Source organism: Rhodotorula toruloides (genome assembly GCF_000320785.1).
Source record: "Rhodotorula toruloides NP11 unplaced genomic scaffold Scaffold3, whole genome shotgun sequence".
NCBI lineage: Eukaryota > Fungi > Basidiomycota > Microbotryomycetes > Sporidiobolales > Sporidiobolaceae > Rhodotorula > Rhodotorula toruloides.
In genome coordinates this window covers 1,400,277-1,421,696 of record NW_015622963.1, presented here as the reverse complement: position 1 = coordinate 1,421,696, position 21,420 = coordinate 1,400,277, and the positions used below count along the sequence as shown (strand labels likewise).

General features: G+C 63.8%; 9 protein-coding genes across 9 annotated transcripts; 5 read left to right on the top strand and 4 right to left on the bottom strand.

Moving 5' to 3' along the window:
* Positions 1–501: 501 nt before the first annotated feature.
* On the bottom strand, positions 502–1,363 carry RHTO_05120 (molybdopterin synthase catalytic subunit; the record flags this gene model as incomplete). Its single annotated transcript, XM_016418783.1, has 3 exons — positions 502–974; positions 1,071–1,098; positions 1,184–1,363. The coding sequence occupies 3 exons, from the start codon at positions 1,361–1,363 to the stop codon at positions 502–504; spliced, it is 681 nt and encodes a 226-aa protein (XP_016276059.1).
* Positions 1,364–1,705: 342 nt separating this feature from the next.
* RHTO_05119 (60S ribosomal protein l13) lies at positions 1,706–3,016 on the bottom strand (the record flags this gene model as incomplete). Its single annotated transcript, XM_016418782.1, has 5 exons — positions 1,706–1,924; positions 2,077–2,347; positions 2,699–2,824; positions 2,919–2,950; positions 3,011–3,016. 5 exons carry the CDS (start codon positions 3,014–3,016, stop codon positions 1,706–1,708), a joined length of 654 nt encoding a protein of 217 aa, XP_016276058.1.
* Positions 3,017–4,126: 1,110 nt separating this feature from the next.
* Positions 4,127–5,424, bottom strand: RHTO_05118 (nuclear movement protein nudC; the record flags this gene model as incomplete). Its single annotated transcript, XM_016418781.1, has 6 exons — positions 4,127–4,189; positions 4,292–4,333; positions 4,456–4,473; positions 4,552–4,718; positions 4,835–5,029; positions 5,319–5,424. 6 exons carry the CDS (start codon positions 5,422–5,424, stop codon positions 4,127–4,129), a joined length of 591 nt encoding a protein of 196 aa, XP_016276057.1.
* Positions 5,425–5,845: 421 nt separating this feature from the next.
* RHTO_05117 (peroxiredoxin (alkyl hydroperoxide reductase subunit C)) lies at positions 5,846–7,070 on the top strand (the record flags this gene model as incomplete). Its single annotated transcript, XM_016418780.1, has 5 exons — positions 5,846–5,914; positions 6,001–6,061; positions 6,275–6,498; positions 6,562–6,800; positions 6,989–7,070. 5 exons carry the CDS (start codon positions 5,846–5,848, stop codon positions 7,068–7,070), a joined length of 675 nt encoding a protein of 224 aa, XP_016276056.1.
* A 445-nt stretch (positions 7,071–7,515) lies between these two features.
* On the bottom strand, positions 7,516–9,250 carry RHTO_05116 (Cold shock protein domain containing protein; the record flags this gene model as incomplete). Its single annotated transcript, XM_016418779.1, has 6 exons — positions 7,516–7,619; positions 7,680–7,749; positions 7,827–7,891; positions 7,961–8,009; positions 8,065–9,151; positions 9,219–9,250. 6 exons carry the CDS (start codon positions 9,248–9,250, stop codon positions 7,516–7,518), a joined length of 1,407 nt encoding a protein of 468 aa, XP_016276055.1.
* Positions 9,251–10,244: 994 nt separating this feature from the next.
* On the top strand, positions 10,245–12,998 carry RHTO_05115 (zinc finger, MIZ-type protein; the record flags this gene model as incomplete). The annotated part of the gene is made up of 6 exons (XM_016418778.1): positions 10,245–10,727; positions 10,794–10,916; positions 10,982–12,026; positions 12,086–12,150; positions 12,212–12,372; positions 12,434–12,998. The coding sequence occupies 6 exons, from the start codon at positions 10,245–10,247 to the stop codon at positions 12,996–12,998; spliced, it is 2,442 nt and encodes an 813-aa protein (XP_016276054.1).
* A 656-nt stretch (positions 12,999–13,654) lies between these two features.
* On the top strand, positions 13,655–15,228 carry RHTO_05114 (secretory lipase; the record flags this gene model as incomplete). Its single annotated transcript, XM_016418777.1, has 4 exons — positions 13,655–13,886; positions 13,956–14,465; positions 14,546–14,899; positions 14,966–15,228. The coding sequence occupies 4 exons, from the start codon at positions 13,655–13,657 to the stop codon at positions 15,226–15,228; spliced, it is 1,359 nt and encodes a 452-aa protein (XP_016276053.1).
* A 515-nt stretch (positions 15,229–15,743) lies between these two features.
* On the top strand, positions 15,744–17,179 carry RHTO_05113 (phosphoglycerate mutase; the record flags this gene model as incomplete). The annotated part of the gene is made up of 6 exons (XM_016418776.1): positions 15,744–15,784; positions 15,843–16,013; positions 16,128–16,207; positions 16,316–16,866; positions 16,956–16,980; positions 17,043–17,179. 6 exons carry the CDS (start codon positions 15,744–15,746, stop codon positions 17,177–17,179), a joined length of 1,005 nt encoding a protein of 334 aa, XP_016276052.1.
* Positions 17,180–17,826: 647 nt separating this feature from the next.
* On the top strand, positions 17,827–21,258 carry RHTO_05112 (serine/threonine protein kinase; the record flags this gene model as incomplete). Its single annotated transcript, XM_016418775.1, has 5 exons — positions 17,827–19,947; positions 20,031–20,360; positions 20,419–20,720; positions 20,783–20,877; positions 20,936–21,258. The coding sequence occupies 5 exons, from the start codon at positions 17,827–17,829 to the stop codon at positions 21,256–21,258; spliced, it is 3,171 nt and encodes a 1,056-aa protein (XP_016276051.1).
* Between the last annotated feature and the right edge of the window lie 162 nt (positions 21,259–21,420).

The window sequence follows — 21,420 nt, the reverse complement described above, 5'->3', positions numbered from 1 at the left end:
TAACCCTAACCCTAACCCTAACCCTACGCCATTGTGCAACCCTGGAGAGCCAGGAACGTCATCAAGTTCGCTGTTGGGTCAGTGGGACGGACGATTGAGCCGTCGGAAGCGGGTGAGTTTATTGGCCGTCACTCGCGCCTTCTGACGCTTCAATGACATTCTCCGCGCCTCCCCTAGCATTTGAGATGCTTGACTCGCGCTCTGAGATGTTGAAATTGCCCTCTCGTGCGCTCTCCTTCGTCACTCTTCGCTTTTCGGTCTGCACAGCTGACTTTCGCTCCGTAGGCTTCAATCCGCACTCGGTAGCTGTAGCAGAATGCGCTCACACGCTGTCACGAGACGTACGGTCGGTCATCGTACCCGATCCAACGCGACGCGAGCGAAAGTTCGGAAGCGAAGCGAGCATGGCGACAAGCGGAAAAACCTGTCGACCTCGCAGCATCCCTTCACGAGTCTCGGGGCGACCACTTCCCACAGCACGCTCTCCTGCGAGAAGAGGTATCACCGCCCGCCCTGCGCGGCCTTCCTTGCATCCTGCGGAAAGTTCTCCTTCCACTTTGCCTCGCCCGCCCGTCCTCCAAACCCATCCGGCCCCTCTCCATCCCTCCCGACAAACTCGCCCTCCTCCTCAGCGTACCATTCCCGCTTCCACACTTGCACCCGCCGCTTGACCATCTCCAGCATCCATTCGCAGACGTAGAACGCTTCTCGTCGGTGAGGGGAGGCGACGGAGATGACGATTGAGGGCGTGAGGGGCGGTGAGGGTCCGAGGAGGTGCGCGACGTGGATGCGGGAGACTTCTATCCGTCCGTCGGGCGAGGGGGTCGAGGGAGGACAGCAGGCGTGCGAGTGAGGGTCTGCGAAGGGCGCGGGTGGAGGGGGCGGGAGGTTGCGCGCTTCGGAGAGGAGCGACTCGAGTGTCTTGAGAGCGAGGGGGACGTAGGATTCGTAGGTGAGGTGCGTGACGGTACGGCCTGCGAATTGGCGAGAGAGTCCGCAGGCGGAGAAGGCAGAGGTCGATGTCAGCTCGTTCGCTCCAGTTGCGACAGCCGTGAAAGCCTCGCAGGCACCTTGGAAGTTGTCTCGCGTGTAGCCAACCTGCGTACGAGGTGTCAGAGCGCCGACAGTGAGCATCCGAGATGGACCCCACCTCCTGCCACAACAGCGAGACGACCAGACGCACGAACGAGATCACGGCTCCGTCCTTCTCCGACCTGCAAGACTGCTCTATCGCCGCCGGGTCGAGCGGGGCATACGAGAGCGTCGCGGTATCGCCATCTGGAGTCGTGACGGTGTGGACTTCCGCGGACGAGGAGGGCGTGGGGGCGGACGAGTTGGGGTGGTCTGGCAGTGTAGCAGTCATCGCGAGCTTGGCGCGGGCGTTCGAAGCGAATCTGAGCGATGCGAGCAACGGAACGAGTCGAAGGAGCGAAAGAGCAAGTCTCGCCAAGTTAACAACCTCGCTCTCCTCGCTGTGAGAGGCAGACAGCCTCGAGAGCATCCCCTTCATCCACTCAAGCACCTCCGCGACCCCGTGGCCGCCCGAGAGAAGCCAGCGGAACCGCCTCTCGCACCTCGAGCGAACCTCCTCAACACCGCGCGAGAGGGGGACAAACACAGCGCAAGACTCGGTTATTACACGCCCCCGGTGCACATCCCGAGCTGGCTACCCACGACCGATTCGCTCGCAAGCGCGCGCGCGCGCTTACTTGCGCTTGGCCTCCTCCTCCTCGCGCTTCTTCTTCTCGCGCTCGGCGCGGACGCCGACGAGCCTCGCGTCCGAGCGGGCCTTGCGGAGGGCCGCGTAGGCGTTGAACTCCTTCTCCTCCGAGGTGATCGAGCGGGGCTGCTCGGCGGTCATGCCGGCGGGGATGGGGAACGCAGCCTGGGCCGACTTGACGGCGGGAGTCGACTTGTCGGCGCCCTGCGCAGTGGCAAAGTCGTGGATGGGTTCGTGGAGCGAGTGGAACGAGTGTCGAAGGAAAGGCAGTCGGAAGGGCGGGGCGGGGCGGGGCGAAGGGAAACGGAAGCCGTCAGCGACTCGCTCAACCCACAGAACACTCCGAGCGGACGCACCTCGGTGTCACCCTTCTTGACCTTGCCGGCCTTCTTGGGGAAGACGACGAGGCGGGCCTTGTAGGCCTCGAGGCGCTCGACGTTGAGCTTGAGGCCCTCCTCGGAGCGGTTGCGGCGGCGGTGGTCGACGGGGATGCCGATCGAGAGGGCCTCCTTGGCGCGGATACCGGCGGCCTTGAGCTCGGCCTTGGTGAAGCCACGGCCGGCACGGAGCTTGCGGTTGTAGCGGATCGTGGGGGGACGAACCGCCGGGCGGAGGAGCTCGGTCGGCCTGCGCAGTCACGAGGTCCCGCACACACGACGTCCAGCACCACCACAGAGTCGCCGTGACCGTCCGCACACCGAGCGAGCACCGTCACGCATTTCCACCACGAGTGCGAGTCCACCGCGAGCACCACGACCGTCACACCAACATCCGTTCCAGCCGCGCAAACCGAGTCGAGTCGAGTGTGCCGAGTCGAGTGTCGCAGGGAAGGGTAAAAGGCGAATCGAAAGAGGGGAGAGAAAGGGGAGAACCGAGGGAAGCAACACGGTCAGCTCGACGGACCCAACGAACGGCTCGCAACACCCCGTCCCGCCTCGCTCCCAGCGCCCCGACACCTCAAGTGAACGGCTGACGCACCTAAGGCCGGCCTTGGCAGCCTTCTCCTGGCGAGCGACGCGGCGCGAGTGCTTCTTGCCGGGCTGGTCGAACCAAGTCTTGACGCGCGACTGCCAGTCCTTGCGGAAGTGGTTGCGGTGCAAGACGCTGTTTCCGAGCAACACGGTCAGCCCTGTGTGCCCCGTAGTCCACCCAGCCCCGTTCTCCGTTCGAGCTGGGCGGTGCCGAAGATTTCGAGGACGAGGACGGGTCGACTCGCTTGTTGTGGCGGAACTGCGTGGCGTGGGTGGCTCGTCAGTGTGCGTCTAGTCTGAGAGAGTGTGTGGCACGCACACCCATGGCTGGCGCTGGTTGGTTGGTCGACTCGCGAGGAGGAGAGCCCTCGTCGCCGTCCGCCAGCACGAGCCACCCGGCGCGCAACATTAAACTCGATTGTATTCAACTTGTAATCAGCCATTACAAACCTCGCTCCCTCCCTCTCTCACTCCTTCACACTGCTCGACTGCACTAGACGATGCTCACTGGGTAGCTGCTCCCCGGCTGGTCGCTCAACCTCGTCGCGCTCTTCCCCTCGCCCTCGACGCCATCCTCGCCCTCCCCTTTCCTCGCACTTGGCCACGACCCGTCTCGCGCGACCCATCCGATGAGGACAGGGATTGAGGGAAAGAGGAAAAGAGGTGGCCGTCCGTCGAACGGAACAGACTTGTCAAGTGCTTCGCCTTGAACCCGCTCGACTGGCGACTTTTTCCTCCTCGCGCCCACTTCCAACCCGCCAAACGAAGGGATTCAGCCTTTCCGCCTCTCCTAGAGGCTGACGAGCGCGTACTAGGCCTGACGTGACTGGGCCGGCTTGCTTCCGCCACGTCTCACCCAACGAAGAACCCCAGATCCGTCTTTCTCGCTCGTCAATCCTGCTGACCCGGCCTCGCTTCGACTACGCTGCGCTCGCGAGGCCGACCACTGTGCTCTCCTGCTGCATGAGCTCCCGGCAAAGCCGTCAGACGAGCCTCAATGCTGCCGCTCCTCTCCGCCCGTCTCCTGCTTTCAAAGCTGTCGAGTCAGCGCGGCGTCGTTTCCTGCTGCTACCGCAACCAGCTGAGCGAGCTCGTGCGTTGACTGCACGAATGATGACCCGCTCGAGTACGTCCCGCCGATTGCGCTTTCGCCTCTTCCCTGCGGCGGTTCCTTCCCATCTTCCTCCAACAACGCTGACCCGATTCTCTGGGCTCACTCGCCCTATGAAGTCATCTCTACGACCACGCGCGGCACGCTGCCTCTCTCCCGGGCACAACCGACTGGCAGAAGACCTCGGAACCGCGGATCTGAAGGCAACTTGCGATCCTCATGTTCGTACAACACTCCCCCTCGCCCCTCCTCTACCTCCTCCCTTCCACCACTCTGCCCCCCTCGCACATTTCCGCCTCGCACGCCCGCCAGACTTCGCGCCGCTCAGCCGATCTTGGCCTTGGAAAAGTCCATCTCGGGATGTTGTTCCTGGAACTTGCGGAGCATCTGCGCGCGCCCGCACGATGTGGTCAGCCCCGCTTCTCCTCTTTTACTGGAGAGGGAGAAGGGAACAGCGAGGAAGGGAATACGGGAAAGGGAGAGGCGGACCTCTTGTTTTCGGAGTTCGTCCGAGGTGGGTTTGCCCATCTGCTGCGAAGGGCGAACGAGCGGGGCAAGTCAGTATGAGAGCGCGCGAGGAGAGCGGGAGAAGAGCTGGCGAGAAGCGCGACTTGTGCGAGGGGAAGAGGGGGGAGAGAGGTGGAGAGACACACCTTTTGCTGGTTGTCGAACTGTGCGTCCAACGCCGGACAAGTCGAGTCAGCCCATCCCACTCACATCCGCAAGCTAACTCTCTGGCTGCAACGCACCATCATCTTCTCGACCATGGCCCTCGTCTCGCCATCCAACTCGCTCAATTTCGAGTTCTCGGGCTGGATCTTGGTCGTGTCGATTTTGGGGGCCGAGAGGACGACGTGAGGCCACCAGGATTGGTTCGAGACTTTCTCGAGCGAGAGGGTGAGTTCGGAGGAGTCGTCTGCGTGCCAGTAAGCCGTCAGTCGGGACTTCCCGTCCGCAAGCACGTGCAGCGCGACGTCCAGAGCGCCAGGCTCGGAGGGAAGCGCACGTCTGCCTAGAGGGAAGCCAGCGCACCCAACGTCCAAGTACTCTCATCGACCTTGACCTCCCTGAACAACTCTCCCTCCAGCACGGGTTCCAGTCCCTTCAGCCCAACGCGCACATGCTTCTTCTTGATCTGGACGTCGAGCTGTTTTCCGCGCGTGCCGGGCGGGACGGGGAGGGTGATGGTGAGATCTGTAAGGGTCTGGCGCCATTTGTAGGGGAGGGCTGCGCGAGAGTGAACGCGGATCAGTCGGGTGAGTTGCGCGACAGTGGCAGGACGTTTCGCTGGTTGATGTGTGGCGCCCAACTGACAGCCGAGGAGGGCCTGCCTCGTCTCCAGCCAGCGAAAAGAGAGCAGACTCGAAGCGACAGAACAGCTCGCGCCCCAATCGGTTGTCCTCGCTATCCAAAACACTGCCCGTCTGCACCTCTCGCCCGCCCAGCAGACGTCCTCCCATCCCACTCCTTCTCCTCGTCCTTTCGTCGAGACTCGAAGCGGATCTCGCAGACTCACCCTCCTGCTCGCGCCTCTCGCGATCGGCCTGCTCCGCATCGAGCTTCTTCTGTTCCGCCTCGGAGATATGCGGTGCGTCGTCGGCGGGAATGGGAGGGGAGGACATGGTTGCGCAAGTCGAGTGGAGGGGAGCAATGGAAGCGAGTTGGGCGACGCTGGCACGACTCAGTGGATCCGTAGCAGTCACTGCAGCACAGGCAAGCCTTCGAAGCGAGTGCAAGCGGTTGAAGGTGTTCTCCTCCTCGTCGTCCCGCTTGATCGAGTTTCACTTGGCGATTTGGTCTGGATGCCAACGAGCGAGTGAATTACTCATACTGTCCCCCTGTCGGCGTATTCGACCGACTTCCGAGCCACTTCTCGCCCGCTTCCTCTCTCTCCCTCACCCTCTCTCGCCAAGTCCCCAAAGTAAGTGCAGGAGACAGCCACAGTCTATCGCAGACACTCGACGAGCCACCGCTGACAACTGCCACTTCTCTCTCCCACGTCGCTCGTCCGCTCCCACCGCTCGCTCACCGCACAGCACAGCCATGGTCGCCCGTGTCCAGCAGCCCGCGCCCGCCTTTGAGGCAACCGCAGTCGTCGACGGTTTCTTCGAGGTGCGTTTGCGTAGACTCTCGCCCCCATCGTCGAGCGTGGCGAGGTTGACGAGAGGGACACCGTGGCTAATCTGTCCCTCGCGCAGACCGTCAAGCTCGAGCAGTACAAGGGCAAATGGGTCGTCCTCTTCTTCTACCCGCTCGACTGTGCGTGGCGCAGCGTCTTCGTCCGTCGGCGGGAGTGCCGAAGCTGACCTGCTCCTCCCTTCCCTCTTCCCTCTCCGCTCCTCTCTCTTTGCTCGTCTTGCCCCCTTTGATCTCCCTGGCCTTCCTCATTTGCGCACTCGTTACCGACCCTCCCGACCCTCCCACCGCCCACACTCCCGCCGACCTCCCCGATCTCCACTCCCCCGCTGATAGTCACCTTTGTCTGCCCGACCGAGATCCTCGCCTTCAACGAGCGCCTCTCGGACTTCTCCGCGCTCAACACCGAAGTCCTCGCCGTCTCGACCGACTCGGAGTACTCGCACCTCGCGTGGGCCAACACGAACCGCAACGAGGGCGGTCTCGGGCCCGAGTTGAAGCTCAAGCTCGTCGCCGACAAGAGCATGAAGATCAGCCGCGATTACGGCGTGCTCCTCGAGGTGCGTGTGTGGCCGGCACTTTTCGAGGTCTGTGTCGCGGGACACTGACTCGCCCGCGTGCAGGACGCCGGCGTCGCCCTCCGCGGCCTCTTCCTCATCGACCCCAAGGGCACCCTCCGCCAAATCACGATCAACGACCTCCCCGTCGGGCGATCGGTCGACGAGACTCTGCGGCTGATCAAGGCGTTCCAGTTCACGGACGAGCACGGCGAAGTGTGCCCTGCCAACTGGGACCCCGAGTCGAAGAGCGCGACGATCAAGCCTGACCCCAAGGCGAGCAAGGAGTACTTTGCCGCGCAGAAGTGAGGCCCCGACCCCTCTCCCCTCCCCTCTCTCTCTCCCCCTCTCGCACGATACACTCTTTCTCTTCCTCGTAGAACCCTACACGCGGCCCCATCCTCGCAACTCTAGACCCAGACCCAGACCCCAGACTCCCAGAATTCGGAATGAACAGTTCGTTGACCCACCCTCCTTCGTCTCCTCCGTCCAGCTCCTCAACAACAACACCGAACGGGCGAGAGAAACCGGTGACGGGTGTTTCGCCTGATGCGAAGCGGAGGAAGGTCGAGTGAGCGCGGGCGAGGGAAGGGGCGCATTGTGACACCTGGACTTGGGGCGGACAGAGGAGAGGACAATTGTATACCCTCGAAACGAAACGAAGCTGTTTGACACCTTTCCCTCCTGCTTCTCTTCAAGGCGAGAGACGGTTATCTGCACGAAAGGAGAGCATGCTCACGAAGGGGGGAGAGCGAAGGACAACGACGGTAGGAAGGGACGGCACGAGTCTGGCATTTGCTGCGTGAGTTGCGATGGATTGCAAGAAACGAGTGATGGAATGCAACGACTGGCGAGATGCGTGGGACTGCAAAAACAGTGAGGTTGGGGCGACGAGGTCGAGTTCGAAGAGAATGCAAAGAGTGGCGATGAGGCGTTGGTATCAAGCGATGTCACTGGGGTAAATCGAGTCGCGGAGGAATCTTTTGGTCGATGCGAAAGCGAGTGAGTGGCGAGAGTGAATCAGTCCGAGAGCGAGGAGGGGTCGCCGTTCGAGCGCGGGCGGCGGGTGCGCTGGATCGTGCGGACGTGCTGGGGGTTGCCGGTGAGCCCGATGAGGGGCATGCCTGCGCGGGTGATAGTCGTCAGTGGAGGTATCGATGAGGGAGAGCCGGGAAGGGACGCACCGTTCTCGCCCGTGACGCGGAGAGCCTGGATGCGGTTCTTGCGCATGTTCTTGGTCAGGACATACTCGACCTGTAAGGCGGGCGCCCACGTACATCAGCTGCAGTTCAGCGAGCAGTACGGCGCTGAGATGGGGGCCGACGACTCACGCGTTCGCCTTGCGAGAGGCAGCGGAAGCCGCGAGGAAGGTCGATGCCGGTGTAGTGGACGAAGACTGCGCGGGGCCCGCGAGTCACGCAGTCAGCATGCAGCCCTTGAGAAGAAAACGAGCTCGTTCGCGCACCATCGGTACCGAGCTCTTCAGCCCTGTCGTCGACGATGTAGCCGAATCCCTGCGGACGAGCGAAAGTCAGCTCTGCCTCACCACTGCCCGCTCAACGGACGCACAATGCCCGGGTTGAAGAACTTGCACGTCCCGCGACTCATCGGGTGCTCGCCCTCCTCGATGCTGCGCCTGAACGGACTCCACTTGGACTCGTCATTCGAGTCGTGGCTGGCGGTGGCGACCATGTGCTGCGCGCTGAGCGGGGACATGCTGCCTCCGCGCGTGCGGGGGCGAGCGAGGTCGGGCGAGTGCGAGGGCGGCGGGACGAGCGAGGTCGAGCTGTACGGATAAGCGGCGGCGGCGAACCCGTTTGGCGCGTACGACGGCATCGACGGCTGAGCGTGCGCCTGCGTGTGCGGCGGAGGGTAGAAGAACCCTTGCTGCGGGTACGGCGGGGCCGAGTACGGGTAGGAAGCCGGGTAGGCGTGAGCGTAGTGGGCGAAAGCGTCGGGCGAGCCGGACAAGTGCGGGTGGTAGGCGTCGTGCGGGCTTCCCTGCGGCGAGTGCGTCAGCGAGAGGGCGGCGAGGCCGGCGTCGAGGGTCGTGAAGCCCGACGGCACGGCTGGCGAGAGCGAGACGGGCGGCCAGGCGGGCGAGGTTGAGGTCGGGTCGACGGCGATGGGCGGACTCGGCGAATGCGTGATGGGGTACTCGGTACCGTAGTACGCCGAAGACGAGGTCGACGGAGTCGGGGCGGTCGAGTAAGGGTACGCACTCGCGGTCGAACGGCCGTAAGCGTGCTGGTGCGCCTCGAACGAAGCCTGGGAAGGGTATGAGCCAGAAGCGGGGTAGCTATACAGATACTGCGAAGGAATGTGGGGATGTGCCAGGGAAGGGGCACTGTTCGTGAAGGAGTGTGGGTCTGCAGCATGAGCGGGAGCAGGAGCGGGATGCGCAGTCACGACCGCAAGATGCGCGACTGAACGCCTCGTGCTCGGCTGCCTTCCGTCAGAAGACACCGTAAGCTCGGAGAGACCGTCGCTGTCGTCGTAGGTAGGGCGCGCGACCCGTGCGGACGAGGCGGCACGACGAACTCCGGGAGGTTGGGCGTCTTCGCTCGACTGGGACGACGGCGACGAGTACGGCGGCGGCGGGCTGTCTTCTGCGGGCACTCCGGGCTTGCTGGGCATCGTACCGGTCGGCGAGCTCCTGCGGGAGCGAAGGTGCAGGCGGTCAGTGGGCAGCTCGTGCAAGCGGGAGGGAAGATGGGACGGACTGCGAGGACGTTGACCTTGCACGCGCGAGCATGTGGGCCGTTCGTGCTCCTGGCAGTCGTGCTGAGGTCGAAGGTGCGGCGGTACGGAACTGCGATGGTGCAAGCGAGCGACGAGGGAGCGTCCCGAACGGAGGATCGGCGTGAATCCCGTCACCTCGCGCCGTGATGCGCTGCTGGCGTCTGCGTGCGGTTGTCGAGTATGCTGTGGATGGCTCTGTGCAAGCAACGCCGTCCCAGCAAGCGGTGGTGCTCCTCCTTCAGAGGATCGCCTTCGATTCGGCCTGGGAGAACTTCAGGGCACAGGACAAGGCCGAAACGAGCAGGGAGCGCCTGTAGCCGAGTCGCAAGCGGTCTATCAGCAGCTGCGCGACTTGTCAGCACCAGCAAGCGCGCACGAGGGGAGAGCAGTGACAAGTTCAGGCGAGAGAAGCGAGCGGGAGAGGGTTGGCTCGACACCACCGCTCGCACGGCTCAGTACGCCGCCTGGATTGGCTCGCTGGCTAGGGCAGCACCCTCTCGCAGCCTGCAGCTTCGAACGACACGCTCTCGACTTGTCGCCGTGGCTCTCCAGCTCTGTCCCCACTAGGCCGTCGCGGTCGCTGCTTCTCTCGACGCAGGGCTTGATCGGTACCACAGAGGGGTGCGTACAGTCTCACTGAGTCGGCCTGGCTGGTCATACACGTGCTCTGGACAAGTCGTGGCCGGTCGGACCTCTTCGCTAGGGTGGTGGCGCGATGTCAACGGGCCAGGCGAGGTCCGTTATCTGTGGAGCGCGTCTGGTGGAGCGTGAATGTGCTTCGGGAGTATTGCTGCCCTGACCTGGCCGTGCGGCGTTGTCAGGGAACGCACACCGCTCCATCTCCTCCTCTCGAACGGTGATGAGGGATTGAGGCGGCAGGCCGGGCTGGTGGGACGCAGGGCGAGCAGACCTTCAAGCCAGACGCACTCGAACGAGCAGCGCTGACCGGCTGACCTTGCACGTCGTTCCCACAGCTCCCTTCGCCTCGTCCCTCGCGCCCTTTTTGCATGAACGGCAACTGGCCTGTCTACCCCTCCATCGATCCAAGAACCGGTCTACCAGTTCAATACGCCTACCCCGCCCCGCCAGCCCCGCCAGGCAGCGTCATCTACACGCACCACGCCCCGCCGCACCCGCCTATCTACGGACTTCCGCCGAATCCTTACCCCTACGCCTTCTCGCCCTACGCTCCTCCACCTCGTCCCGGCGCTCCGCTTCCTCCACGCGCCACCGTCACTGTCACCCAGCCCGCCGCCGATCCCCGCGTCCAAGTTCCGCCTCGCCAACAGCCCTCGCCTTCGCTTTCCATCTCTCCCTCACCGACTGTCGCGTCCGCCGCTTCCAGCAGACCTAGCTCGACTGCATCCGTCGCTGCTCGCTACGAACCGCCGGCCAGCTTCCCCCGTCAAGACTCGCCTCCCTGCGAAGCCCAGCTTCGAGACCAGCGCAAGTTCGAGCCTCCAGCGCCCGGCATGTCGTCCGACAGCGCGGTGAGTCGGAGAAACGACACTTCGCGACGATCCGTCGGAACTCACACTCCAACTCGACTCGCGCAGATGTACGCCGAGGCTACCCGCGACCTCCAGTACATGACGGTCGACCGGCTCAAGAACGCGATTCGCAGCATCAACAACAAGCTGTTCACCAACCTGCGGGTGACGGGCAAGAAGAACGACCTCGTAAGTCGGTCAGCGCTCCCCACCAGTCTCGCAGGACCTGATCGTCCTTTCGCATCCTCACACAGTACCAGTCCCTCCTCGACGTCGTCGTGAGCGAGTACAGCCGCCCCGACAAGACGCGCTTCTACACGTGCAAGCGGCTGATCAGCGAAGCCGCATCGTCGTACGTTCCCTCTCACCGGCGGCGCTCGTCCGCGTCGTCGTCGTCCACTTCCACCTCACGCACGCCCGCTCATGACCCTGCACCGCCGACTTCTTCCAGCACGGCGCCCTACAGCTCGCCCACGACGGGTGGCGCCGGCGGCGGATCACGCGGGACGTGGGTCTACACCGGCGGCGGCGCCGGCGGGAGCGGGCTCGGCGCGAACGGGTACGCAGGCGGGAACGACTACGGCGCCGGGAGTGCGGGAAGCTCCCCAGGGTACGGCGCTTCCGGAGCGGGATACGGCGCGGCGTACGGCGCGGGCGTCTCGAACAGGCTTCCTCCGCCCAAGTTCGGTGCGGGCAGCGGCGGCGCAGGAGCGAGCGGGTCCGGCTCGTGGCAGAATCAGCGTCTCGAGGAGATCCCGATCAAGTTCCGCCCTTCGCCTTTCTACCGCATCGACAAGGCGCTCTCGACCGTCGTCACGCTCACCAAGGCCCCGCAGGGCGACCGCAAAGTCGGCACGTGCTCGTTCACCTTCACCGAGGCGCAGCGTGCGCTCCTCGCCAAGGCGAAGGAGTCGCCCTCGAACCCGCAGTACCAAGTTCGCCTCTACTGCACGTCCGACGTCAACTGGAACCTGCACCGGCCGACGGCGAACCAGTTCCCTGCGCCGATCGAGTTCCCCGGGACGTGCGAGATCAAGCTGAACGGAGTGACGGTTCCGGCGAACACGAAGGGCATCAAGAAGCAGCCTGGGACGGCGCCGCCTGTCAACCTCAGTGCGGGCAAGGGCGCGACCGTGCTGACGACGGCGGGATCGACGAACCGCGTCGAAGTCATCTACATCAACACGGAGAAACTGTACTTCCTCGTCTGCTACCTCGTCGAGTACACGCCCGTCGAAACGGTCGTCGGAAAGGTCAAGTCGGGCAAGACCAAGTCGAAGGAGGACGTCATCAAGAGCAGTGAGTGGCGCCGAGATCTTCCTTTGTAGTGCTTCGCTGACGCTCGGCTCGCCGCACAGTCGTCGACCTGAACTCGGACGAGGACGTCGAAGCCAGCTCGTTCCGCCTCGACCTCAAGGATCCCGTACGCTTCCCTTCCTCCGCTTTCTCCGTGCCTCGTCTCGCTCACAACGCTCCTTTGGTAGCTCTCGTTCCTGCGGATAGCGATCCCGATCCGCTCGGCACACTGCAGCCACATCGCCTGCTTCGACGCGTCGATCTGGTTCGAGATGAACGAGCAGACGCCGCAGTGGCAGTGTCCGATCTGCAACAAGACCCTCAAGGTGGACGACATCGTTGTCGACGGGTGCGTTCGCTCGCTCCTCCTGACCGAGGTTTCAAGCTGACGGGTTGTCCCCCGTTGGCAGCTACTTCGAGGACATCCTCAAGATCTGCCCGTCGTCTGTCGAGTCGGTGACGGTCGAGCCCGACGGCACGTGGCGCTCGGACGACAACAAGCACGGCACGGCGAAGCCTCGGACGGCGCCCGCCTCTGCCGCCGGCTCTGGTCGCAACACGCCCGTCACGGCGCCCGATCCTGGCAAGCTCAACTCGCTCAACGGCGTCGCTAACGGGAAGGGCAAGGCACGCGCGTCGTCGGCTATGGCGAGCGAGGCGCTCACGCTCGACTCGGACACGGACGAGGACGACGAGCGTCCTGCGAAGCGGTCGAGGGTGAGCGGGACGGCGCCGACGACTGCGTCGGGAACGGGCACGCCCGCTTCGTCGGCGAGTGCGAACGGTCTCGCGAGTCGTGCGAACGAGGTGCTCGACTTGACGCTCGACTCGGACGACGACAATCCGCCTCCTCGAGCAGCGGCAGCGGCAGCGGGCAGCCGGAGCTCGCGGCCCTGTGGGACGACCTTCGCTCGACATGGCTCGCACCGGGTCGAGCGAGAAGAAGACGGTCGCCGAGGTGCAGGCCGACATTGACCAGATGAACGAGCGGATGAAGCGCGACTATGGCGAGAACTGGCGGGATCAGTTCGGGTACTGAGGGCGTGCGCTTGTTTCCGGTTCTCGGTTGTGTTTTGTTCTCTCTCGGGTTTGTCGCTCTGTCGCTTGTTGTCTTTGCCTCTGCCCCTGCAACGCTTGCCTCTTTTCACCCTCGTCGGCGCGTGGGCGGATCGAGCGGTTTGCGGTTCGGGGTGCGTTTTCCTTTCCCGCTTTCCGTGCGATCCTAGCGTGGCTCTGCCTGCTCTTCCTGGCCACAGACGGCATGCTGAACGAAGCATCTCCGCCGCCGCCGTCGCTCCGCTGCGATCGCTGCTCGCGGCACGTCTCTCTCCGTCGGCCTCGTCGCCGGATCAGCTCTCGTGAGCCGACGACGGTGCCGTTTTACGAGTCTTGATTTGGCTGCTGCACACCGCGTGAGCAGGCGTCGCTGGCGAGAAATGTCCGGCGTCCGCTTTGTCGCCCCGGAGCAATGTTGCGGGGCACCTTCCTCTCCTCCGCATCTCGCTCTCTCTCTCTCTCTCTTTCTCTCGCTGAAGTTCTCCAGCGACACAGGAACTTGTCAAAGACTCGCATCTTGAGCCTGCTCGAACCGTCTCTCCTCGCCCGCCCCTCGTCTCCCCCCGTCGCTGAACATGCGCACTCCTCTCCTCGCCCTCGCTCTCGCGGCGACCGCTGCGTCTGCTTCGCCGCTCTCGAAGCGCAACCTTGCACTCCAGCCCGCCGGCACGACCACCCCGCCCTCGCAGGACCCGTTCTACCAGGCCCCAAACGGTTTCCAGCGCGCCGACAACGGCCAGGTCTTCAAGGCTCGTCCCGTCTGGACGCCCTTTGACTCGGAGGCGTCGGCGGCGTATCAGGTCCTCTGTGAGTGCGGGCGATTGTGCGGTCTTCGAAGCCCAGAATTGACCCAAAGTCGTCCGTCCACCTTCGCAGACAAGACGACCCTCGCGACGGGCGAGGATGCCGTCACGGCCGCGACCCTCTACGCCCCCTTGAAGCCCGCGTCGCCCCCTCGCATCATGGTCCTCGCCGCGCCGATCGACTCTGCCTGCCGCGACTGCGAGGTCACGTACGCCTTGCAGAACGGGGGCGGCTCGAACGCGACCGACTTTATCCTCTCCGCCGTCGCTATCGACGTCTTTGCCGGCTTGTACAAGGGATGGTACGTTGCCGTGCCGGACCACGAAGGGCCCAAGGCCGCCTACATCGCCGGCGTCCAGGAGGCCTTCGGCGTCATCGACGGTCTCCGCGCCATGCTCAACTTCCCCAACATCCTCCCCAAGACGGACGGCTACAAGGCTGTCCTCCACGGCTACTCGGGCGGAGCGCACGCCAGTGCCTGGGCGAACCAGTTCCTCTCGACTTATGGAAAGGGATTGAACGTTGTCGCTGCCGCGTACGGTGGCACGCCTGTCGACTCGTTCTCGACACTCGACCTCCTCAGTGCGTTCGGTGATCTCGCTTCGCCGAAATCCCAGCAACTGACGAGACCTCTCCATCACCTCGATCGTACCTTCGCGCAGACGGCAGCCCTGGCGCCTACCTTGCCTGGGGCGCCTTGACCGGTCTCGCCAACGCCTACCCCGAGCTGGACGACTTTTTTAAGCGCGAGCTCTTCCCGAACGGCACCGCCGCGCTCAAGGCCGCCCGCTCGCTGTGCAACACCCAGCTCGCTCCCGTCCTGTACAACCAGAGCTTCTACTCGTTCTTCCGCTACGGACGCCAGACGCTCAACATGTCGACTGCCGCCAAGTACACGAACCTCGGCTTGCTCGGAAACCCCGTCCAGCAGGACATCTCGCCTGCTGCGACAACCGACGGTGTCGTCCACATCCCCACCTTCATGTACCACTCGATCACCGACAACATCGTCTCGTGTGCGTGGCGGGACCAGTCCAGCCCTCGTCGAACTCGCGGAAGCTGACTCTCTCCTCCGCCCGCAGACAAGCCCGTCCCGGCGTACGTCAAGTCGCAGTGCGATCGCGGCGCCAAGATCCTCTTCGAGTCCGCTCCGGGCTTCAACCACACCGTCGCGGCCGTCGTCTGGACCGCCGACGCCTACAACTACCTCGACTCCGCGTTCAACGGCACGCTCAAGCTCGACCAGTGCAACCAGACGCTTGGCGTCTCGACCCAGCCTGGTACGCCCGAGTACATTGCGGCGATTGGACCGTCTGCGTGGAACCTCATCAAGGGCGCTATGTGAGGCGGCGACGCTCCCCTCCTCGATACCCTTCTCCTCCTCCTTCGAGCCTTCCGGTCTTTCGTTCGTTTCTACTTATTGGACGGTCATCTGAGTATCATATGCGACGCATCGAACGTCGGAAATGCAGCTGGTTGCTGCCTACTTCGCCATGGTCGTCGCGAGCGAGTTGCGAAGGTCTCTTTTGGGAGGGCTCGCTCCCTCACGACTGCTTCTTTCGCTTCCTCGTCGCTTTCTTGAGCTTGAAGACTGCTCCGTGTTCCTCTCCAAGGCCCAGATGCGCCCTTCGAGCGTACCGGCTCACCCGCTTCCTCCTCCTCGTCCCTTGGCTTCCTCTCCTTCACTCGCTCTGCGCTCCTCGCTTGCTGGACTTGCTACATATTATACAGAGCTCACGAGACGCTAGACTGCTACCTGAACGCCCTCCCACATCCACTCAGCTCTCCCCTCCCCTCCTCGCCCGGCAACCAACTCCTCGGCACCTCTTCCGCCTCACACTCGCTCGCAACGCCGCCAGCATGACACTCGAAGCGATCTACGTCTGCAGACACGGCTTCCGGTGCGTCCTCTTTCCTCTCAGCCCGCCCCTCCCGCTGAACTGACCTCATCTCCCTCAGACTCTCCTGGGAGACCCAAACCTGGGCATCACCGACCGGCATTCCGCGCGACCCGCCTTTGTCGGCGCATGGGGTGGATCAGGCGAAAGAGTTGGCGGGGTTCTTGAAGCGCGAGTTGGGGATTGAGAGGGAGGGACAGGCGAGGGAGGAGGGGGTCGTGGTGTTGAGTTCGTGAGTGGGCTTTCGTTTGCTGCTTGTGGGACCCTGAGCGGCTGCGTCGCTCCATGTGCCCTGCTGAATCCGCAGAACGGAGGCTCGCTGACATCGGACGAGTCTCTCCCGCAGCCCCCTCTACCGCTGCGTCCAGACGGCGACACCAACAGCAGAAGCGCTCGGTGTACCTATCTTCATCGAGCCAGGACTGGGTGAGTCCGGTCGTACTGCTCGAGGCTTGCTAGCGGACGAGCCCTCGTGGCTTTCCCCGGTATGTACGTTGTCGCAGTGGAGGCTGACTCCCTCTCGCTCATACACAGCCGAATGGTACCTCCCCGTCCGACGCGGCCTGCACCCAGCGCTCGCCTCGCCCTCGTTCCTCAAAGACTACTTCCCCCTCGTCGACGACTCGGCCGCCTCGCCCTCCTCCTCCTCTTCCACCTCTCTCACGCCCTACTCTCCATGGACTCCCCTCCTTACCCCTCCCCGAGTAGGCGAGTCCATGCGCGCTCTCCACGCGCGCACACTCGCCTTCTCCCAGCGCCTCACCACCGCCCTCTCCGCGCGCGGCGTGCGAAAGGTGATTGTCTTCAGCCACGCAGCGACCAAGATCGGTCTCTGTCGCGCCTTGGCAGGCGACTTGGACGACCCAAGTGTCCTGCGCGTGCCAGGCAAAGAGGGCGGGAGAGAGCCTGAGCCGGGAGAGGTGGAGGAATTGGGGTTGTGGAGGGACGAGGAGAGGTTGGTTGTTGGTGCTGCGACTTGCGCTTGTAGCAAGTTTGTGAGGGACGGGGAGGGGAGTGCGGAGGGCGCGGTGAGGTGGAGGAGGGAGTGGGACGGCAGGACTGACTTCATGAAGCGCGGCGAGGAGGTGAGTCGCCCTGTTCCACCCTGTCGCGTCTTCGTCCACTGTGCAGGATCGGAGTTCTGTGGCTAATTTCAACTTCGGGTTGCTTACAGCGCCGCTGGGACTTTTCCTTCGTCGGTGCGTGCCTCTCTTCCCGTGCTCCTCGAGAAGAAACGCGCTCACCTCCCTTCTTCCCGCAGAGGAAATCGCCGAAGACGGTATCGACGACTCAACGGGCCTCGAGATCAGCGCGACCAAGTCGGACGCGTACAAGAACCTGCCGACGGCCGCGCCGAAAGAGACGAGGACGTCGGAGCGGGTCGAGGGGAAACTGTAGACGCGGTGGTCTTCCTTCGTCTTTATACGTCTCCGCAATGCATAGAACGTATTGACTGCGACGCACCCAGCTTGATAGTGGTCTATTCATTCACTGCGACTCTTGTCAGTTCGCAAGTCGCTGGACCTCGCTCTCTCACGAACCGCCCGCTCGACTCTGCTCATCGGCTCAGCGCGCCTGTCCAGTCGACCAAGCTAGCTCGACACAGTCGCCGACGAATGCAGTGCTCCTGCAAGAGCGTTGTCAAGACGGCTTGATTTCACCGAGATCTGCGAACATCGAACAGCGAACAACTGGACGACGACGACCTAGACGGAACTTGCTGCTAGCGTGAGACGGCTTATCGAGGAGGTCTAGCAACATCAAGTACGTCAGGCTACGCTTTCAAGGGCGTCGTGGCCGGCGAGAAGGGGGTCGAGCAGGACCGACCACGGACGTACCGGCGAGGCGGCGGCGAGGCTTCTCGAGGTCGGATGACACTTGGAGCTGGACAGAAGACGTGCTGCACCACGAACCAGCCGAACTTGGCCCGGCGAACGCCAGCTGACGAGATCTTCCCACTCGCCCGCAACAGCACCCCCTCTCGATCGCCTTCACGGCTCTCTGAAGGCTACCTGCGCTTGCAAAGCGAGCCTTTCGTCGCCAGCATGTCCCCTCCTCCTCCACCGCCGGCCGAAGCGCCTCGTCGACCGTCCTTCGCCCCACTCTCTCGACAACACAGCCGATCATCCTCTCAGATCGCGACTCTGGCCTCCCTCGCTCTCTCACCCGTGACGCCGACGACACCCCTGCCATTCGCATCAGGCTCGCGGGACCGCGCGCGGGAGAGGCGGAGTACAGGCGGAAGTACGGCCAGCGTCGAACGACGACGCGGAGAGGCGATCGAGTCGAGCGAGGATGGGTCCGACGCAGACGAACGGAGCGCAGACGGACGAGGGAGAGTGAGTGCCAGTGCGGACGGCGCAGCGGGGGGCATGTCGCGGAGCACGTCGTCCAAAAGCATCAAGGACAGGCGGTCGACCTTTCCTTCTGCCATCGCCGCCTTGAACGTCCTCCCGACCGTCGAGTCCGACCCTGCGTCTCCCGCCGCGTCTTCTTCGCCTGCCACGTCTGTCCACCAGAACGCGTCCCGCCCGTCATCGGGCACTTCCTCGCCCGTCACCTCTCTTCCGCCGACCGATCCAGCTACTCCCGCCCAATCCTCCTTCCCTTCGACATCCACCTCCCTTGCGCAGTTTATCCAGCAGAAACGACGACAGGCTTCGGCGCCGTACTTTGCGAGCGCGCGAAGCCAAAGCCTTTTCTCGCCAGGCGCGGGCTTCTCGCTCGGCCCGTCCTCGACCAACGCCGGTGCGGGTCCCTCGGGCTACTCTGGCTCCTGGGGTAGCGGTGCAGGCGGTACGCGTGCAGCAGGAGAGATCGAGGCCGGTGCAAGCCAGATCTCGCCTCGCCTCGCCTCTGCCTCGCTCCCTCCGTCGCGGAACCGCAGTCGAGCGAGCTCCAGGCGGGCGACGGCGACGGGCGGCGTGTTGTCGCTGCAGACCTTCGGGCTGAGCGCTCCGTTCTCAGAAGCGCATGGCCTGGAGGACTCGGGACTCGTGCCTACGCCAACGACGGAGGAGTGGAGGGTTCTAGGGAGCGAGTTGTCGGAGCTGGCTTCGATGCGAGCTCGGGAAGAGAAGGGGCGGATGGAGTGCGAGGCAGAGAAGGGCGAGGCTGGAGCTGCCGAGCCAGACGAGGAGCAACGGAAACCGCGCTGGAAGCGGTGGCCGTCTCTGCAGGACGATGCGTCGAGCGACGACGAGGAGGACAACTTTGCGCTCTCGCTCTCGCTGTCCAAGTACGGCAAGTACAAACACGGACACCAGCTACCGCACACGCCGCCGGATCGCTCTCGCTCCAATTCGCCGTCAAACAAGCCGAAAGACGATGCGCACCCATCTCGACCGGCGCCTTCGACGTACAAGTCCTCCTTCTCCTACACGTCAACCGGCTCGGGTGTGACGGGAGGCTTCACCTCGCATTCGAACACGAACTCGATCTCGTCCATCACCGGCACGCATCCCGTTCGTTCGCCTCTTACCGATCCGCTTCCCTCGATCGACACCTTCGAGCCGACGCACCGAAAGGGGCAGAAGAGCGACCCATCCCTCGCCCTCTCGCACGTCACGGCTGAGTCGACGTCGACTCACCAGCGACCAGCCTTGTCTCGCGGATCGCTCTCGAGCGCCACCGGCTCACTCAGCTCGACTTCGCCACCTCGATCGCTTGACTCGTCGACGAATGGCACGGCGACTCCCGCCTCGACGGAAGACTCGGACCGGACGGTCGAGCTTGCGCAGCCTCGACCGACCAAGCCGCATGGCCTGCCGAGCCTGCCTCTCCCTCCGAGCGTCTTCCGCTCGCTCGAGGAGGGAGAGCCAAGTTTGCGCGACACAGGACTCGCTACGCCGCCTTCGGTCGCTGCAACACCCTTCGACGGCGACCCATTCGCTTCGACCGCTCCCGCATCTGCCTCCCTCCCGCCTACTCCGTACATCGCGCCTCCCTCCGGCGACGATTCGCAGGATGTAGCAGGACGAAGCGGCGCCGCTGTCGACCTCGACTGGACGAAACCGCTCGGCCCGGTTGACCCGCGGACGTACTCGGCTGTGACGGGCGCACGGGACATTCGCAGCTTCGTCTGCGACGAGGAGGAGGCGGGCAAGGGTGCGTACGGGAGCGTGCGGAGAGCGAGGGAGAAGGGCAAGGACGGCAAGCCTGTCGGGGTGCGTTCGCAGTGTTGTTGAGCTTCCCTCTTCGCAACTGACGCGCTGACTTACTCTGATTGGCTCACATGGGGTACGCACAGCCTGAGCTGATTATCAAGTACGTGATCAAGCAACGGATCCTCGCCGACTGCTGGAAGAAGCACAAGATCCTCGGCCCGATTCCGATCGAGGTGCACGTCCTCGACCACCTCCGCCGCGTCCCCTACGAGCCTCGGCCACGGCTCAACTTTCTCTCGAAGCGGCGAGGGCGGAACGGGACGATCACAAAGAAGGGGACGCCAGTGAGGCGGGACTCGGCGCCCAAGCTGGACTTGTGGACCGGCGGGAAGGATGGCGGGGTTGTGCAGACTGGGCATCCGAACATTTGCCCGCTGCTCGATTACTGGGAGGACTCGGAGTTCTACTTCCTCGTCAGTCCTCTTCCCGCTCTCTTCCATCGACCTTGGCTGACTTCTATTGTGCCCACAGGTCATGCCGCAAGCAACCGCCTCGCCGACATCCGACCCTGACTCTCACCCTCGGCACGGCCAAGACCTCTTCGACTACGTCGACGCCCATCCCGACGGCCTCCCTCCACGCGACATCCACCGCATCCTCTCGCAGGTCGCCGACGCAGTCTGGTTCCTACACGAACATCAGATTGTGCACCGCGACATCAAGGACGAGAACGTCACGCTCGATGCGGATGGGAACGTCCGGCTGATCGACTTCGGCTCGGCGGCGTACGTCAAGGAGGGTCGCAAGTTTGACACGTTCTCCGGGACGCTCGAGTGCGCGAACACTTCTCTGATACACTTTCGCGTGGACTGATTGTCTCGCCTGCCTATCGCAGCTTCGCGGCTCCCGAGGTCCTCAAGGGCGCGCGGTACGGCGGCAAGGAGCAGGACATCTGGGCGCTGGGCGTCCTCGGCTACGTCTTGATCTGCGGTGCGCACGCGTTACCTCTCGCCCGCCGACCTCTATGCTGACTCGAGTCGTCGCTTAGGCGAATGCCCGTTCTGGTCGCCGGACGAAGCGATGCAGGGCATCTCCTCCGACACTCGCGCCTATGCCGCCATGCGGTCTAAGATCTCGTCGTCGACGTCGTCATCAGCCTCTAGCTCGTCGTCGACGTCGGATGAGCCGTCAACTTTCAGCGTTGCAGACGCGGTCGACCTCGTCATGCGCTGTCTGGAGATCGACCCCGCGAACCGACCGAGCGCTGACATGATCTGCGACCACGCCTTCCTCGTGGGTCAGAAGGAAGGATGGAGGGGCTCCAGGGGGTGGGTGAATCCGCGAGACGAGGCGGAAGAGGCGGAAGACTGAACTGGAGATCTCGTTTACTCGCGCCGCTATAGCTCGTTGGATCTCGTATGTTGTTGCAAGGGCATTGAGTCGTCGTCAGCTATTCCTGCCGTTCTGGCGAGGCTCGAATGAAGCTTTAGGGCTTCGCTCGTCGTCGCCGTCGCCGCTCTCTCCCTTCGACAC